At 39.6% G+C, this 18,247-nt stretch overlaps 1 protein-coding gene across 3 annotated transcripts in view; it reads right to left on the reverse strand.

Annotated features, from left to right (window-relative positions):
* SMARCAD1 (SNF2 related chromatin remodeling ATPase with DExD box 1) overlaps nucleotides 1–18,247 on the reverse strand; it is a 46,807-nt gene that overhangs the window by 19,379 nt on the left and 9,181 nt on the right. For 2 of the 3 annotated variants that reach the window (XM_077300869.1, XM_077300868.1), the window contains exons 3-9: nucleotides 14,971–15,139; nucleotides 11,939–12,092; nucleotides 11,000–11,063; nucleotides 10,437–10,528; nucleotides 7,816–7,899; nucleotides 6,811–6,895; nucleotides 2,278–2,672 (exon numbers count right to left, since the gene is read on the reverse strand). In XM_077300869.1, coding sequence (XP_077156984.1) covers nucleotides 2,278–2,672; nucleotides 6,811–6,895; nucleotides 7,816–7,899; nucleotides 10,437–10,528; nucleotides 11,000–11,063; nucleotides 11,939–12,092; nucleotides 14,971–15,139 — 1,043 coding nt within the window. Of the gene's footprint in view, nucleotides 1–1,643; nucleotides 2,189–2,277; nucleotides 2,673–6,810; nucleotides 6,896–7,815; nucleotides 7,900–10,436; nucleotides 10,529–10,999; nucleotides 11,064–11,938; nucleotides 12,093–14,970; nucleotides 15,140–18,247 lie in introns of those variants that run through there. The other variant, XM_077300870.1, reaches the window with a different exon arrangement.

Here is an 18,247-nt window from a genome sequence, read left to right on the forward strand (position 1 = left end):
CCTGTTCTTGGCCACCAATGTTCTTTGAAAAACCTTAAAATCACAACTTTCTCATCCTTCCAAGAACTGTAAAGCAGGCAAAGTGAACTGAATATACTTTTCAATGTTAATGACATTGCCATTCATCAAGAAGGTGCATTTCTGTAGATTTTCTGCTAATGTTTTAAAATAATTGCTTCATGTAAAATTGCAAATGTAGGCTAAATGCAACTCATGAAAACTGAAGGTACTTCTGCTTAGGTGGATCAGAGTAGAATGCACAACTTCTTTCCCATCACATTGTGTTCCTGAGGGTCCCCAGTGCTCAGAAGCATCTGGGGAGGAGGGGACTGAGACAGGTGGGAAGCTGTGTCTTCCAAAGGGAAGTATGCTTGGAATGCTTAGGCTCCCTCCCCTCATCTATATGAATAGCCTCCATTAGAATACATAATGCTAAGCTTGCAACTTGGGATCCCCCCCCCCCCCCCCAAGATCATTCTGTAGCAGCATTTACTGTGTAAGTGGCCTGGTCTTATAGCTGAACTGTTGATTACAGTACAACTCTACAGGAACAGAATCGTCGAGTAGTTTTCAATTTACTTTGTCAGATATATTTCTATTTCCACAGTATAAGGAACTATTTAAAAAATGCTTAAACAGTAGGCACGTCTTGCTGATTTCTTAGTGAAAATGAGAAAGCCACAGTAAAATAAAATGATTCTTTTCTGTAACATACCCCTGTTAAAGCAAATTAAACTTCTTTTCCCTTTGGAGATGTCACAAAATAAAAGTAGAACCTTTTGCAAAATACCATCTTGAAGTTTTATTTTAAAAAATCTCCAATACAAGTTTAAACACAAGCAAGCAGCTTTTAAAAAATGCCTATTAAGGACTCTAATTTGCTCCATTATATTTAAACTGTGGGCATGTAGTTACAGCAACTAGACACATCTTTGAATGCTGACAAAGGCGCCTTTTATTAAAGGGATTTTGAATCCAAACAGGCCCACACAACTCAAAGTTATAAAAACCATTTCAGAGGAAGACAGCCCTGTAGCAAATATTTCTGCAAAGAATCAGTTTAGGCAAAGCTCAACACGTTTAGAAAATGAGCAGATGTTCAGTTCGGAGACAAAGGCTTCGGGCAAAACGGTCTCTACAGAAGCGTCCCTATAAAGCTTTATTTTTGCGTTTTCCACGTACGCACTTTAAAATATACGCAAACATTTGTTTTTCTTTCAAAACTTGACCAAGCCACCTTATATCTCATACGATGAAATGGCCATCAAGCAGGGTAGCAAGATGAAAAATGTACACATTATAAGCTTTTATCAGTTAAAAAATGCTGGTTCCACATTTTCTTCGTCCCCAACCCAAGAAGCATATTTTTTTCAAAAGAGTAGAAGTAACAGATACCCGGATAAAAGGGCCCATTCCATTTTACTTCTTTAAAAACCCCGTCACAGCAAAATTAGCAGCAGAAATAAACCTAGCATTCGGCAGTACTTCCTTTGCCTAATTATCCATTCCTTATCACAAATTCACATTTGTTCATGCAAGAGGCTGATCTTTCTATTGAAGCACACACAGCTTAAAATACACAGTTGTGAAAAACATTTGAAAAATGCAATACAGAAATCTGAGATTATGCCCCAAATACTCACCAGTAGCTATATTTTTCTCTTTTCATTCAACATTTTAAAGTTTCCTGATGCTTTATTTTGGAAAATTAAAAAAAAAATCACAGTACACCTTAAAATGGCCATATTGTTAGCAAAACCAGGCTTAATAAAGAATAACGAGGATAATGATTCAAGGAAGGAACAAAAAATAATCTCTCCAAACAACAAAGCATAAAATATCCAAGCTGGGATCTACAATCATGGAGCACCCCTGGAAATTGGCTGCCGGTTCTCTTAAGCTGGTGCAGCAAGGAATTCTGCCACATTCTTGCCTTCTGAAAGGTTTCTCAGTTTCAGCAGATTAGAACAGGCTAACAAGCAGCAGCTTCCCAAATGAAAGCTCTCAATTCCTCTTCTGCAGTGAAATGAACCAAGTTTCAGTGCTAAACAGTGAGTGACAGTATTGCCAGCCAATCAGCTTGGGTTTTGCAGGAAAATCACCCCTTAATTCATTCAAAATTAGGTCATCTGACACTATTTGAAATGCTATTGGCTTAGAATGAGCATAGTGTTTTAGCCTAATCAGGAAAAGGCCACCCATATATGCCTTCTTGGATTAAAGATATCCTTACATGCTGTGGATATTTAAGGGGGGAGAGAAGGAATACAGACTTACCAGAATTTCCCAACTATTAAAGGGACGGAGTTCCATTATCCTTTGAGCCTTTTTTTGGGAACACTGTGGGATCAAAGTGAGTTCACCCAGGGAAGCCTCTTGCAAGAAGCTAAGTATTTTAGCTTTGTAACCGTCTTCCATCACTTCCTCCCCGCTGCCATAGTCCTCATCAAGGGAGCTCCCAGCTTCTGAAGCAGATTCATACTCTGAATCTTGCGAGTCCTTTTTAGTAGCCCAAATTTTTTTCTTTTTATCTTTTTTCCGGAAGCCGTTCTGAGATGTTGTGGAAGGTTTCTGATTGAACTTTAAGTCAGCATCATTTTGGTGATGGTTGGTGTTAATTGCCGAGACTTCCTTTCCATTTGAAACTTCACTTTTGGAAGGATACTGTGTATCTGTGTGTTCAACATTTAACAGAAATAGAGGTTCAGAGAAATGACATGCAGAAAGCAAAGAATGGGGAAAAACTACCAGGTACAAATCTTCATCTTCTGGAATACATTTTGTTTTACTCGCGCTGCAACATTTTGCTGTTCGTTGGCAGTTTTCCCAAAACCATTCTGAATCGTTTAATGAGAAGAAAATCACAATAAAACATTGTACAATCCCATTTAAAAACCTAAATATGATTATCACTGATCCCGAACAGAACAGACATTTGCTCCCAGGTTCCCCTTCTATCGCTTTTAAGGCTAGATCAGTGTGTTATTAACTAGCCACTGTTTAGGAAAAAAATAATTGTTAGATAAATCTTCTGTCTTGTCTCCAAGACCATTTGTAGACAGATTAAACTTGAAGAGTTACTGAGCATCTGAATGTATTTGACTGTGATCCTACAACAGAATTCAATCAATCAGGGTAGTCGTGAATTGGCAAATCAATCCTCTTCTAAATTTATCTGCAATTATATACATTTTTAAGACATCATAATCCTGCAACATTTTTAGTGGCAATAACTGTTATATGTGCACACCATTTTAGCAGTTACTTAAAAGGACTTTTATAGTCCCATTTTTCATAGGGCACAATTTCAGAACTCAACTTTATAACAAGTATTCAATGCAACGTGGGAATGCCTTTTAGGAACTCTGCCACTGCAAGTGGGCCTTGTACTTCAAGCTAAGAGCAGGGAACCAATCGCTGCATTATGTTAAAGGTACACTTTTACAGATGTAACCGAAATGCAAGCAGACAATTAGCAGACTTGTAACTGCACACCGCTTTAAGTCAAGCAGGTTATTCTCATTATTGGTCACGTGCATGGAAAGCCCACACTGGGTCAACCACACCATACGTGAAATAGGAGTTAAGGGAGTTCCTGTGTTTTTAGGAGAAACAATTACTGTACTACATTTCATGGCAACCCACCAACACTAGGACCTAAAGAAAACACACGCCGGAGAAAGCTTCTGACTTGTATTTTTCAAACAGAAACTCCCCCTCTTTTACAACCTGCTTTTGGAATAGACACAATTTGGAAGGGAGACAGGAGGATTTGGCTATTAAAGAAAAATAATCAAAAACTAATCTGGGTTTGGAGGAGTTCTTTTGTGAGCCTGAACACCACCTTGACCTCAAATCCACTTTTGAATGCACACGAAACAATTTGTTGAAAGAACTCTAGAGTTCATCTCTTATCTATAGATATTAGCGAACTATGTAAAGGTATTCAAACTTATTCCTTCTACTAATACTTTTCAGCATACCCATTGAAGCACTTCAGCATGGATTTGCTCTCAAGCAATGTATACAAAAAAATGTGCTAATGAGTCAATGACTCCAAGGAGAAAAATCAAACTGTTTCAGGTCCTGCTATATTGTGAGGTAAAACAAAGCTCTAATAAAATCAATGCACTTCAGATCAAGTTCTGCAGACACAGAGGTCCCCAAAACCTGGGGGGGGAGGGCACTTCAGAAGTACACAGTATAGGAAGGGGAGGCACCATTATGCAGTAGGTGTGGAAATGCCTGTATGTTGTTAAAGATCCTCTTCAATACACTAAAACTATAATTATAAAGACACTCATCTTAAAGAATCATGCTGTATTGCTAATACATTTCCTATGAAGATATAGTATTTTTCAGTACTCTTAAAAAGCAGAACCAACTAACCCTCAGTACACAGTAATACTAAATTGACTGCAATCCAGTAATCACAACATTTTTGGAAAAGTTAAATGAAGTTTTCTCGTGTTTACTAACAATTGCTCTTATGCTGCATTCAATTTTTAAAAATCAAAACATTATGTGGAACAAAAAAGCTGTAAAGAAGCTGCCGGTGTTATCTGCTAGCTCACTAACATTGACAATATATGAAAGATTACAGATTATAGAATGACTCAACAATGAACTGAAAGTAAAAAGTGCATTTTAAACTTCAACAATATCACAAAAGCAATTCTCGTATACATCTGGAAAGCATAGTATTTTGTTCCTGTAGTGCTCGGTATGGGAAAAGATGGTACGCTGTTCTGGAGTAGACTTATTTTAAAAAGAATTGCAAGGTGGAGTGCATGATGAATCTCAGGGGGATGGCTCATAAAAAAAAAGAACTGAGTAATTCCTAAACCCACCCAGAGCAAAACTAAGCAAAGGGAAGAAAGAGAAAACAGCATCTCTGTGTTAAGCTGGCCCTCCTGCCGGATCAAACCGTGCAGGCTTTGCAATTCATGCTTTGCATTGGTCCCTTCCCTTTTTTCACAAATTCCATTTAACTTTTAAAAATCTTCCTTGCCACTTTTTTCCTCTTTGGTTTTAGAACCTTCTGTCAGATCTGTACAGTGAGTCTGAAGAGGCTAGCGAGAAGTGAAATGGACCTGGGCTTCTGGTTCAGTTGGGTTTGGGAACACTCTGAAACCTGAATTGGACCAGAATTTCTTTTGTTCCTGCCCATTCCTAATGCAGACCGATGAGATTTAAGGCTAGCCCAGAGCATGAAATACAATACATGGAGCATTTTCCAGCTCCCCACTTCATGCTGTTATGGAGATAGTTAGGGCTATTTTATTCTTTTCGTCCTAAACTGGCAGTCCATTGTCCTCCGCATACTACAGCTTGTAAGAAGAGTTGGTTCTTATATACTGCTTTTCCCTACCAGGAGTCTCAAAACAGCTTACAATCTCTCCCCTATGAGGTAGATGAGGTTGAGAGAGCTCTGATATTACTGCTCAGTCAGAACAGCATTATCAGGACTGTGACTAGCCCAAGGTCACCCAGCTGGCTGCATGTTGAGGAACAGGGAATCAAACCCAGCTTGCCAGCTTAGAAGCTGCCACTCTTAACCACTAGACCAAGCTGTTAGTATTAAGCATGCCAATTTGAAAATTTTAACTTAAATTTTAACTTAAAAATAAAATGTGAAAGTTTGGAAGAACCCTGTAAAATGTTGTTGGTGGTGGGGAGACTAGGGACTTGTTAGTTTTCTTCCTTGTTAACTTTAAATTTTTTTTTCCAATTAGAAAAAATATATTTTTTTCTTGTGGAATGAGTGAAATGTTTAAAGACCAGCTGGTACAAAGTGTATAATCTGATGATTCTTAGGTGAGACAATCAATCAATAACATAAAAGAATGACAAGCCTGGGATTCATGATATCTCGCAGGGGATGGAATATTAGGCTCCCCCATCACCACCACCACCGGTCCTCAAGACTCCCGCTATGATGAGCAGTGGCTGGGGGCAGAAAGAATACTTGCCAAGCTCTCCCCCGTTAATAGGTGGTGCTGGGCCTGGAGAAGAAAGTGTTGGACCCCCACTGGGTGGTCTACAGCCTCAAGCTCCGAATCACAGAAGCAAGGCCTAGGACAGTGGTTCTCAGCCTTCCTTCTCAGCCACAACCCTTTAATACAGTTCCCCAACTGAAACTGACCAATAGCATGAAGATCCATTGTTCATATAATTGTATATAAATTGATTTTTTCCTGGGGTTCCTCAATTCAGTTCAGTTCTGTCTCTTTTTCTGCTGAGCTGCACCCCCACCTGGAGCACCTGGCAGGAGACTGCGCTGCACTACAGGTGCTGCTGGAGTGGCTGGTGGCCGAGCGCAGGCCCCTGCAGGAGAAGCAGCAACAGCGCCCCCTCCTGGCCAAGCTGCTAGCCCTGCCGCAACCCCTGTGAAAGGGTCATTTGACTCCCAAAGGGGTCCCGACCCCCAGGTTGAGAACCACTAGCCTAGGGAATCTGGAACACTGTCCAAGGAACAGCAGGGGAGTCAGGAAGACCTTTACACTACAGTAGCCCCCTCTCACCACAGACATCACTTCCAGGGGTTGACCTTGAGGAGCTTGCTATTGAGGCTCTACCAGCAGACCCTCCCCCATAAAATCCTCAATGATAAAAGGAAACATTTACAAATTCAGACGTAGCATAATCTTCCTCCCTATTTAATTAAAATTCTGTCCATGATTTATTTTAAAACTAAGTGTAAGAATCTCAGTGGACTGAGACAGAAAAAATATATTAGAATGGGAAAAAAGAAAAAAGTTGTACTTCTTAGGATAAAAAGCAAATATAGTAATATCGAGCCCATTTTACCCTCTTGATCTTCCATAAATACTTTTAAAGATTCCAGAGCTTCCCGAAATATCCAGTTGTGTTCCCGAAGCACATCTCTCAGCTCCTAGTCAAGGAAAACAACCACACATTACAGTCAACATTTACTTGTTTAAAATATTTTTATTCTATAATTATTTATGCATATTCAAATAGGGAAAGATACTTATAATGAACATAATGCATTTACGGCTTTCCAGAGCAAAACCCTTCCTTAGCAAATGCTGTCTAATAATTAACATTTGATCTGTGATCAGCAATTCCAGAACATACTAGATTCAAATTCCAGAATTCAGAAAGTGACCAAATTCTATTGTGATAATTTTCTGTTCTAGCTCAAAATTCACTGATTTTTTTTACTTGACTGCTTTGTTAATAACTGCATTTCATAAGAAAACAGGATGCCTTCTTACTCGTTTTCCTCCTAAATCAGGTTGCCAAGTTAAGACACTATACTAGGCACTTCTAATTAAAAGAGTAACAAAAAGACTGAGGGAGGATGGAATCCATACCCCTGGGCAAGATCATGTGTTTCTGTTTTCTCATCTAAACAGCACCTCCCTGGCACTGGTCTAAGGTCCACAAAGAAGAAGAATACACACTATGACAGAAACACCTTGTAGGGTGGGGGGAGAAGCAGAGAGAAGAAGAGATAGTGGAACTGACCCACTTTGGCTGTCTCTACACCATCCAAAATTCTTTTCAAAAGGAAAGAATTATAATACTAGCAATGGTAATAGCTACCATTTGTACCTTGCACAGAATAATGTGTTTATAATTTTTGCATGACAGTTATACAAAGCACATATTTTGTGCCAAACTGGACTAATGAAGCTGCCATACATGGAATCAGACCAATGATCCATCCAGGTCAGTACTGTCTACAAAGACTTTCATATCACCTGCTGCCTGGTCCTTTTTAACTGGGGATGCCGAGAATTAAAAATGAGGCCAGCATGAGTAACAGCCTTCCCCCTCTTTACATACCTCTTTATCCAAGCTGGGAAATTCTTTGTGTAGTTTGCTAACCAAGTTTTCACGCCCTTCCCATTGGTTCTCAGGACTATCCAACTACGGTTCAAAAGACAGATTTTAGATTTCATTTAATTTCTTGTAAGAAGCAGAAAAGATGGTCAAAATTAACCTCACCAAGTATATGCATCCTCTGACAAAGAAACCCGCAGATAATCATACAACAAAATACGGCTGAACTTCTGTAGTTTGAATGTGTCAATTACATGGAACAGAATATGGAGTCAGTTAATAACTGGAAAATAGAAGATGGTTTCAATCAGGAAGAAATTTTATCGCTGTCGAAAGAGGCCATGGATTAAAAGGCATGAAGAAAATACGAGGTCTAACGCACAAATCCATGGTAATACATTAATAAAATAAGCAGCTGGCATCTGCTGGATTCTCAAGTCTATCAATGATTCCTCAGGTGTGGAAAACAGATATTCTGAAAATACCTTGAAATGCAAGTGTCTTTATGAATAGCTACATGCAAAACAATGATTATCACCACTTCTGTATTCAAAACTGTATTAAATGTTAGGATCCGCTTGCAAAAATTCAACTGGAAGGAACCCATAAATGGCTACTAATTCCAGACACTGAGTTGTGCCTCATTTTATCACGGTATATGTAGGCCCACAGCCCACCTTCCATCTCATTTACGCGTACCAGCATTTCTTTGTGAGTTCTAAACCATCCATTTGGATCCCATCTTTATTTATTCTGGGATTCAGTAGAGGAGAGTCCATTGCAGCTCTTAAAATAATTACTGGCATTCCTGAAGATAGTGACAAAAGCCTTTAAAATTGTCCAGTAAGACTTCCATTGGGTCAATATAGACCACAGCCCAAATCTGCAACACATTTTAGCAGCCGCTTTCCTCATTTATATTTTAAAAGTGGGCTCCACTAATTGGCCGCATTAGAAAAAAAAATTAAAACCTCAAGAACTGCCAAATGGTTTATTAAAACCATAAGTTCTAAATCAAGACTGTTTCTAGCCTTTTGCAAACCTTATGGGTGTATCTACAAACTGTAACTATAGCTGTTCTAGTCACCTTTTTAGTTTGTTTGGCAGACAGATATAATCCTCTCTATTTAGGAAGGAAGCAATGCTGTGTGTCTTGTCTGGTTAGTGTGATCCATGTTATTATTGCTGGGCCTACTGGAAAAATAGCCTTGTACAATTAACCCCCATACTTGCTTTCATAAAAGTGATTTGAGCCTATGTTCTCCTTTTTGCACCTCTCGCTTTGAGTTCATGGGCCTATCTGCCATACCAGTGGCTAGAACCTAAGGTGTCTGGCTAGAACCTAAGGTGACCAGATTGTCCCATTTTGGAGGGACATCTGGGGGTACCTGGCAAATTGTACTTATGTTGAAATTTTAAAATATATATTATAATACTATTTTTGCATTCTATAAAACTTTTTGATGCTCCATATAGACCAAATTTTTAATCAAGAACCCCCCCTCCCCCCGGCAAAGGTGTCCTGCTTTACCAATGTTAAAATCTGGTCATTTTACTAGAACCTGGAATGCCAAGGTTCACATTCCTGTACTGCCATGAAACTTGCCATTCTGCCTTAGCCTAACCTTCCTCATAAAATGAGTAAGACCCATGCATGCCATCCTAATCCCTTGAAGGAAGGGCTGAATAAAATTTACTAGATAGCAGCCACGATTTATGACCAGCTGTGCCAAGCTCATTTTATATCAGTAGTGTTTTAAGTGTTGTATTGTTTTAAAGAAAAAATCAGAAATATTCAGAACCATTAGTTCTTCAGTGAAAACACGTCTGTATTTTATGCTCTTAGTACCCTTTTTGGGGTTTAGATTCTCTTTTTCGAAGTTCAAACATATCCTAACATTACAGTGACACAAAATTGTTTGTGGGTTTTTGCTGCCTGGAATTATTTAATCCCCCCCCCCCCCGAATTGATCATTGTCGAGTGGCTGAGGATATTATGGCTGCCACTATATGTAAAGATGTGTCTGTACATACCCATGTCAAAATTAAACTGAAATCAGCTATTTTGTGTTGGTTCTGAGATGTATGAAATGCTTTCTAAATACTCCAAAAATATTTAGACAAAGCCTATGCTTCCTATTGATAGAATCTGCTTGAGGCACTTAAAATTTCAATGTTACTTCACAGCATAACACACATCTCTATTTGATATGCTTCTCCTTCTGGCTTCACTTACTTCATATGCACCCATATGTATGTATACCATTTTAACAAAATTTATGCAACAGATAATGTGGGTTCTGAACTATCAATGCTTATGGCATTATTTATTTATTTTTATTTTGTCATATTTGTAGGTTGTTGCTCCCAACCAGCTGGCTTGCGGTGGTTAACAAGAAATCCAAAATACAATATTAAAACTGGTAACAAAGCAGGATTAGACTTCAAATAATCAAGGTGCTCAATTTATGCAACATATTTTGTTTACTGTTTGTTTATATGAAGTTCCATCAAAGACACTTCCTAAGGAGTTCAGCAAGTTGAAAAAACAAAGCATGAATTCAACAAAAACAACAAATTGTTTGACTTTTCTACATGTAAAGAGGTTATGATTAGTTACTTACAGGATCCAGTTTTGTCTTTTTCATACTTTGGTCATCAATTTCTGCATCATCATCCCTGGTACTTTCTTCAAGTTTCCTCTTTCTAGATCCACCTTTTAAAATACAGAGTAAAAATTACATTTGCAACCTAAAGTTAAAGCACATTAAACTTTCAAGTATTTTTGTCAATCAAACCTAGAGTATTATATAACAATTCATGCAGGACCAGGTCCAATCCAAGTTTCGTACAAGACAGAAAAATGATGTAAGTCACTTTAGGTCTCCATTGGGGAAAAAGCCAGGATACAAACGAAGTAAAAGAGAACAAAAATCAAATCCTGTACATTTACTACATCCTTGAACTTCTCCATGTCTTGTTATATCCCTTCTTCATATCATTTCCCAGTATTAAGGTGAATGGTAGTTTACACAGCAAACTTTACTTGTCAGGTGGCTTAAATAAACAATGTGTTACTTAACGGTCCAAGATATCAAAAAACCTTGCGTACGAGTAATTTAAATGTTTTACTCTTAATGAATGCAAAAACGTATCTTGAAGCAATTAAAAAGAAATCACTGCATACCTTCTTCAAACAACTTGAGGCCAGCAGCTATTGCTCCATCCATGGTATCATTGGTTGCTATAAGCTAAACAGGAAAAAGGAGACCGCCAACAAGCAGCATTTAGAACATCTTGAGCTGAAAACTAAGAACCAAAGCAAAGCAACTATTAATGGTACCCAATGGTACCATTGAGGAAGAGTTTCTAAGCACATGTTGCCCAGATTAACTAAAAATGAGCTTCTGACCAGCTCAATAGTTGCCAGGTCTTCTTGTGTGGTGAACCAAGGTCTCTGCTCTGATCTGCATCTGCTTTTGTGATTGTCAATGCATTAATACATGCAAGTTATCTAGCCCTGGTGGTTCACATCAATAGACTTTTGGGTTCTGCCATCTACACTTGAAGAACACTTGCCAACTACACATCTATTATGCATGTAAATGCACACTGAGGTGGGGAGGAAAAATCACAACTTGCGCTTCGCATATGAATGTGTGTGTTGGGGAAGAGGTGTGGCTTAGTTTCCCCTCACTCTTAAGGAGACTGCTGTGGCAGGGAGAAGAGATTTGGCTTCAGCAATAACATGCCCACTCCATCCCTTCCTTTGCCCTAAGTCCACCACTGGAGAAAGGGATCCGAGGTTCCTTGTGTTGGTTCCTGAAAACATGTTCTCCTAAAACAGTTAATCCCACACCTAGTCCATATTACCATCTACATGCTGTGCTCAGCTATGGGGGTTATATCTAGGTTTTTGAATGAGGTTCATATATGCCACCTACAGCTGGAATTCTTTGGGAGGGGGGTTGGTTGGGATCATTTTGACACCCGATATTTCCTTAGAAGGCTAGGGGAAAGTCTCTTAGCTTCCTCTAATTTCCACAGTCAATGCTTCTGCACCACAAGATCCTCTTTTGCTATTGCCCTTCAAAACCAGTACTAACTCCAAGTTATATTACTGTACTTGTAACAGGTCTTGGTCACTTTTTTGTGGGAAAAGTTCCTTCAGTGTCTGAAGTTTACAGTCATTCAGATCTTCCTCTTCCTCCTCCAGGGCCTTTGAAGACTGAGATTTTGATGGCTCATCTTCAGATTGTTCAGTATCAGAAGGCTCAGAGCTATTATGGGTAAAGATTAAAAAAATACTGTATCATTCTAAAGTGGTGAAACATTTTCAAGAAGCACAGAACACAAAGTAACACACTGCAACATTTAGGAAAGTAATCCTTTCAACAGTCAGGTTCTCAGCAAAGAAGGCACACAGCTCCAATAATATACTGTTTGTGATATTCTTGATAAGTGAACAAGTGGGACAAATATTCCAATTTCTATTTTATAGAATCATAGAATCATAAGTGTGTATCCAACCTTTGCCAGTGAGGGGGAGCTCACCACCTCCTTAGGCAGCCTATTCCACTGCTGAACTACTCTAACTGTGAATTTCCCCCCCTGATATCTAGCCTTGTCGTTTAAACCCATTACTGCGTTTATAAGACATAAGGTCCGATTCTGTGCTATATTTCTGCCTGGAGAATTTCTTTAAATGACTCTTTAGAATCTTTTGCTGGACTAACACACATGTAAGTCCCATGAACCTCAGGATTAGATTAATTCTTTTTGATAGTTAAAGGGGACCCATTCCTCCCCTTTACATCAGTAAAAAAGTTGGCTGGATGCAACCTAAAATCTTTACATTATCGGGAAAGCCAGGCTAACAAAGAAGAACAACAACAAATTTATTAATACCAACTAGAAATGTAAAATTCCTGGATATTTTGAAGTAATCGGAAAGGGTTTTTCCCCCAGGTTTTTTTTTTTTAATCGACAGTTTGAGAATGCATTAACAAAAATGAATAATTTAAAACTTACTTGGAATATAAAATTATAATAGCAGACATATTTATGGAATTTAAAATTTCCCACCCCTGATGCAGCAGAAGCAGGGTGTGATGGAGGGAGAAGAACCTGGGTTCAGCATCTCTCCCCCTTTACATTTCAGAGAGCCATTGCTTTCTACGGGAAGACCGGGTTTCCCAAATTGTGGGCCAAGTGCACTGCATAAAACATTAATGGAACTTACAAATTTAAAGGGACTGGAGATACTGACTAACTGCTGGTCAGCAAGATCTGACTCCTGAGACCAGATTTGCTGACCATAAGAAACAATCAGCCTATTATGTCCTAAAGCCAGTGAAAAGGTCAAGTCTTCCCCCATAAAATAAAGGCCCTTTAAAATTTAAAGTGAAGGAAATGTCCTTCCTTTTTTTCCCCACTCAGCTCCTGAAATACTCCTGACATTCAAGGCAATAAATTTTCATTACTACCAGAATTTTGGAGCGTTTGGGGTCATTTCAGATGCCTGAGCCCATAGACTACAATAATTCTTAGGTAATAAACTAATATGGCACATTCTTTCAGTACAGACAGACACTGAACAATGGCCTTCAGTCACATGACAGAACTGGGCAAATAAGAACATAAGCATCCCTGCCGGATCAGACTACTACCCTATCTAGTTGAATATCCTGTCTCACCCAACGGCCAACCAGATCCTTTGGAGGACCAACAACAGGGCACAAAGGCCAACTCCTTCTCCAGATACTGCTCCTGTAAAATATTATCCGTTACATTTTTAATAAAACTGAATAATTGAGGGTATTTTTAAAGCAAACATCTAATTGTTAAATGGCTGGCATTTATAGTCTGTTAAAAATGCTGTGTAATTAAGAATGCAGAAGCATTAGCATGTGTTAAATTATGCACTAACAATTATGCTTAATATATAATGTATATTTGGTTTCAAAATTAACTTTTTAATAGATTTCTAATCAACAGAGCTTTTACATTTTATGGATAATGTTTGTTTTAATATTTTATGCACCACACATATTGCTTTCAACGTTATGAGATTTATGAAACGCTGCAGTGATTCCAAGCAATCACAGTCCTGTTAATACCCCGGCATATGTGCAATGGGAGCTGCAGCCCTGGAGTGCCAAAATGCAAAACATACTGAGAACATAGGGCTGGAGGGGCCTATATTCAGCCACAAATGGGCTGGTAAAGATTTATTCTTTCAGACTTTAGTCTCGCAAAATGGGCAGGACCAAGTGGTGCAAGAACACATTCTCGCTTCTCAGATGAAGAAACATCTATCGGCATGCAACCTGAGCTCTTCTGGTCCCTACAAAAGGAGCACTAGAGAACAACACAGAATGAATACCTAAGTACAGCCATTGACTGCTAGACAACATTTCTGGTTTCTAAGAAGGTGATAACAGGAAGTTCAGGGCAGCTATATCAAGGCAGGCAACAGCAACCCCACTCTGAAGATCTTTTGCTTTGAAAACCCAAAGGGTATGCCAGAAGAAGAGTTGGTTCTTATATGCTCCTTTTCTCTACCAGGAGTCTCAGAGAGGCTTACAATCACCTTCCTTGCCTCTCCCCACAACAGACACCCTGTGAGGTAGATGCGACTTAGAGAGCCCTGATATTACTGCTCGGTCAGAACAGAAGAAGAAGAGTTGGTTCTTATATGCTGCTTTTCTCTATCGGAAGGAGCCTCAAAGTGGCTTACAATCGCCTTCTCTTTCCTCTCCCCACAACAGATACCCTGAGAAGTGGGAGAGGCTGAGGGAGCCCTGATATTACTGCTCGGTCAGACCAGCTTTATCAGTGCTGTGGTGAGCCCAAGGTCACCCAGCGGGCTGCATGAGGGGGAGTGGGGAATCAAACCCAAAGTCTGCACTCCTAACCACTATACCAAGCTGGCTCAGAAATGACTTGACGGCAATTTTCCACCACCAATTTGGGGCTGTGATAAAGCTACCCTAAAATATTTAATTGTTTTTAATATTAAAACCCACTAGAGTCTGGAAAGAAAGGATTTAGAAAGGTGAATCTAATCTCACTTTATGAACATCAGATGCAACTTTGGAATGCAGTCTTGTCACACTTCCAAGCATGCATGTGCTGCAGAGGGAGTTAAATACTTACATTACAATCACATCCTTCTTGGGAGCAAGGATCTGTTTTGCTTGGGACTCTTTAGGTGATCCCTCCTCTTCACTGTCTGATGACAATTCAATAACATCTTTACGAAATTTAAAATGAGTGAGCTTTGTTGTCCTCTTTACTTCAGGGGTTTCAGGAACGCTGGAGTCATCTTTGAAAATGTTGTGAAGGGAAAAAGGTACATATTAATTACATGTCCATGCATACACTGTTCGCACCTACAGCAAAGTTGGTGTCCAGTGGAATCTTTTTATACCATACCAATGAAGTATCATTCTGGGTATATGCTTTCACATGCATGCACACTTCCTGCGTACAGAGTTTTTATTGCCACTGAAGCTTTACCAGAAATGGCCCTGTTGAAAGATTCTTTCAAAATATAAGACTGCACAATCCTAGATTGAATCCGACAGTTTTTTAAAGTACCCCGGACAGTTGCATTTTAAAATTTTGGGTTCTCTTTAGGATTTCTGCTATAAAAAAAAAAGACAGCAGTCTTCAGTGTTCCACTCAGTTACAACCTACTTTAAATGGCTGGCCGTGTTAGAGGCATATTGTTCACATGTCTATTATGTACAAACAAAACACAAACAAAGCAAACTAGGGATCCTTTCAGAGCTAGAAATATTCTGACCCTGGAGGCATGCCTGGCCAAATGGGAAAGGCAGTAGCAAACACAGGAGGAACAGCAGCTGCAAAATGGGATTGATGCCTGATAGAGGTTTATGGGAAATAAATTTAAAATAATCTGAAATTGCTTAAGAGGTGTTTGATGGAAAGTTCAATAAATCTTAAGCTTTGATAACCCCAGGCAACTTACTGACACTAGAAACTACTACATAGCATGAAACGTCAACGCTGGGAGGTGTGCCGTGCCCCCCCTCCCAGTTGCAGTTAAAAGTATACAGTATACTGCCAAATGGTAAAAGCAGCACATAACTAGAGACATTTACTGGAGGACAGAAATAGAAGTCATGAAAGAACTTGCAAATTGGACTGCAGTAGATCGGGGGGAAAATGCTAACATGACAAGTTCCTTTTCCTTTAAAAGTTTTTTTTTAATTAAAAAGGTGATATGGTAATGTACCACTAAAGACCGTTGGCTCGCATATTGTGGGTCAAATGTGGGCAGTAGCAAGTGTGAAAAGGATCTAGGAGTCTTAGTAGACTACACATTGAACATGAGTCAACAGTGTGACTTGGTGGCTAAAAAGGCGAATGGGATTTTGGGCTGTATCAAATGGAGTATCATGTCCAGACCATGGGAGGTGATGGTACCACTTTACTCTGCTCTGGTTCGGCCTCACTTTGAGTAATGTGCTCAGCTTTGGGCGCCTTAGTTGAAGAGGGATGTAGACAAACTGGAGCGTGTCCAGAGGAGGGCAACAAAGATGGTGAGGAGTTTGGAGACCAAGACATATGAAGAAAAGTTGGGGGAGCTTGGTCTGTTTAGCCTGGAGAGGAGACGACTGAGAGGGGATTTGATAACCATCTTCAAGTATTTAAAAGGCTGCCATATAGAGGATGGAGCAGAGGGACAGACCAGAACCAATGGGATGAAATTAATTCAAAAGAAATTCCGTCTCAACATCTGGAAGAAGTTCCTGACAGTTAGAGCGGTTTATCAGTGGAACAGGCTTCCTCGAGAGGTGGTGGGTTTTTTGGAAATTTTTAAACAGAGGCTGGATAGCCATCTAACAGAGAGGCTGATTCTGTGAAGGCTTAATGGGGTGGCAGGTTACAGTGGATGAGCGATAGGGTTGTGAGTGTCCTGCACAGTGCAGGGGGTTGGACTAGATGATTCATGAGGTCCCTTCCAACTCTATTATTATTCTATGATTCTATGAGCTCACTACTTTAATAGCACAGATGGGTTATTAGGGAAAAGATGCTGTGAGGCCCCCTCTTTCCAGTTACAGGTATGAGAATAGAGGGCAGAACGAGCTGTATTTCCTTCTTTCCCCTTCCCTTGCATTGCCATCCATTTCTAGGGGCTCAGCTGGATCCCAGCCACCAACAACGTAAGACATACTGGGAGCAGCTCACTTTGATCATCTTCACTCTCCACACTGCTGGTGGATGGTTGTAGCTTAGGCCTATTGCCTCCAAGCTGGGACCAGCAGCATCATGTCCACACCAAGTTCTGGCCTTTGGTGCTGCAGTGGCAGGTCTCAAAATATACAGTACATGTTAAAGCTGACCACACTGTGCAAAGACAGGGAACCATATCATATATGGGGTAAAAGGAAAAAACAGAAATGAGAAAGGAGTCTTTATGCCTTTCTCTTGGGGGTGGGGTAACACAGAGAAAAGTAAATAATATACTAGAGGGCAGATATGGGGCTCCCACTACTTTATTCTTTTTCTCTATTAACTTGTTTCACTGGAAGTCTTTGGACCAGCATCCAGAAAGGTAACTATGTACTAGCTTTGAAATGTAGATGGCTTAGCTTTTAATTAGATGGCTGGTAGCAATTAGGAAGCCAAGATGCTTGTAGGGACACAGCTAAATTTTATTGCTCGGTAACAATTTGCTATTTGTCTTTATGATTTTTCCACTGCTGGAATCTCATCTCAGTTTAGATATAATTCTGATGTATTGATTTGAGTGTTTAAGACCCCCGAGCATTTATTCATGCATTGGGAACTGGCCTCAGTAAACCACTTAATTCATTTCAGCAAATGTAGTGACTGTTTTACTATACAGTGTGGCCCTTTGTGTATATGCACAGAGGGAAGTCATGTGTATACCGAGTTGCGTGTGCATGCATCTCGGCCTCAAGAACCATTGGCTAATACCATGCTATCCCTTAGCAGGAGTTACTGGCAAGTTTATATACCCGAAGAAAGTCAACCAAAATTCAACAGTTTCCTGGTTGTGCTACAATATAAGATGAATTTTTATGAAATGTGGTTGAAAAGGAAAATTCTGACAAGAAAGATGTACAGTGAAGAAAGCGGACAGGAAGGAAGTTGATTCATTTGAAAAGTGGCATTGAACCAGCGTTTTATAGATACCGTAGTCTGACAGAGAGACAAATCAATAGTTTCTAGATCAAATCAAGCTTGAACTCTCCCCTAGGAGCTAAAATGACTAAGCTCTACCATGGCAAAGCAGTAACTAAAACTTCAGCTCATTTTTTATTTAGATGCCATCTCTACTCTTCTATAAGAGCCATATTGTCTTCATTCAACACATGTCGGTCTAAAAGGCCCACTTTTGAAGGGACATTACAGCCACCACATGGACACTAATGAT

This window comes from Paroedura picta, chromosome 10, assembly GCF_049243985.1.
Source record: "Paroedura picta isolate Pp20150507F chromosome 10, Ppicta_v3.0, whole genome shotgun sequence".
In the NCBI taxonomy this organism is placed as follows: domain Eukaryota; kingdom Metazoa; phylum Chordata; class Lepidosauria; order Squamata; family Gekkonidae; genus Paroedura; species Paroedura picta.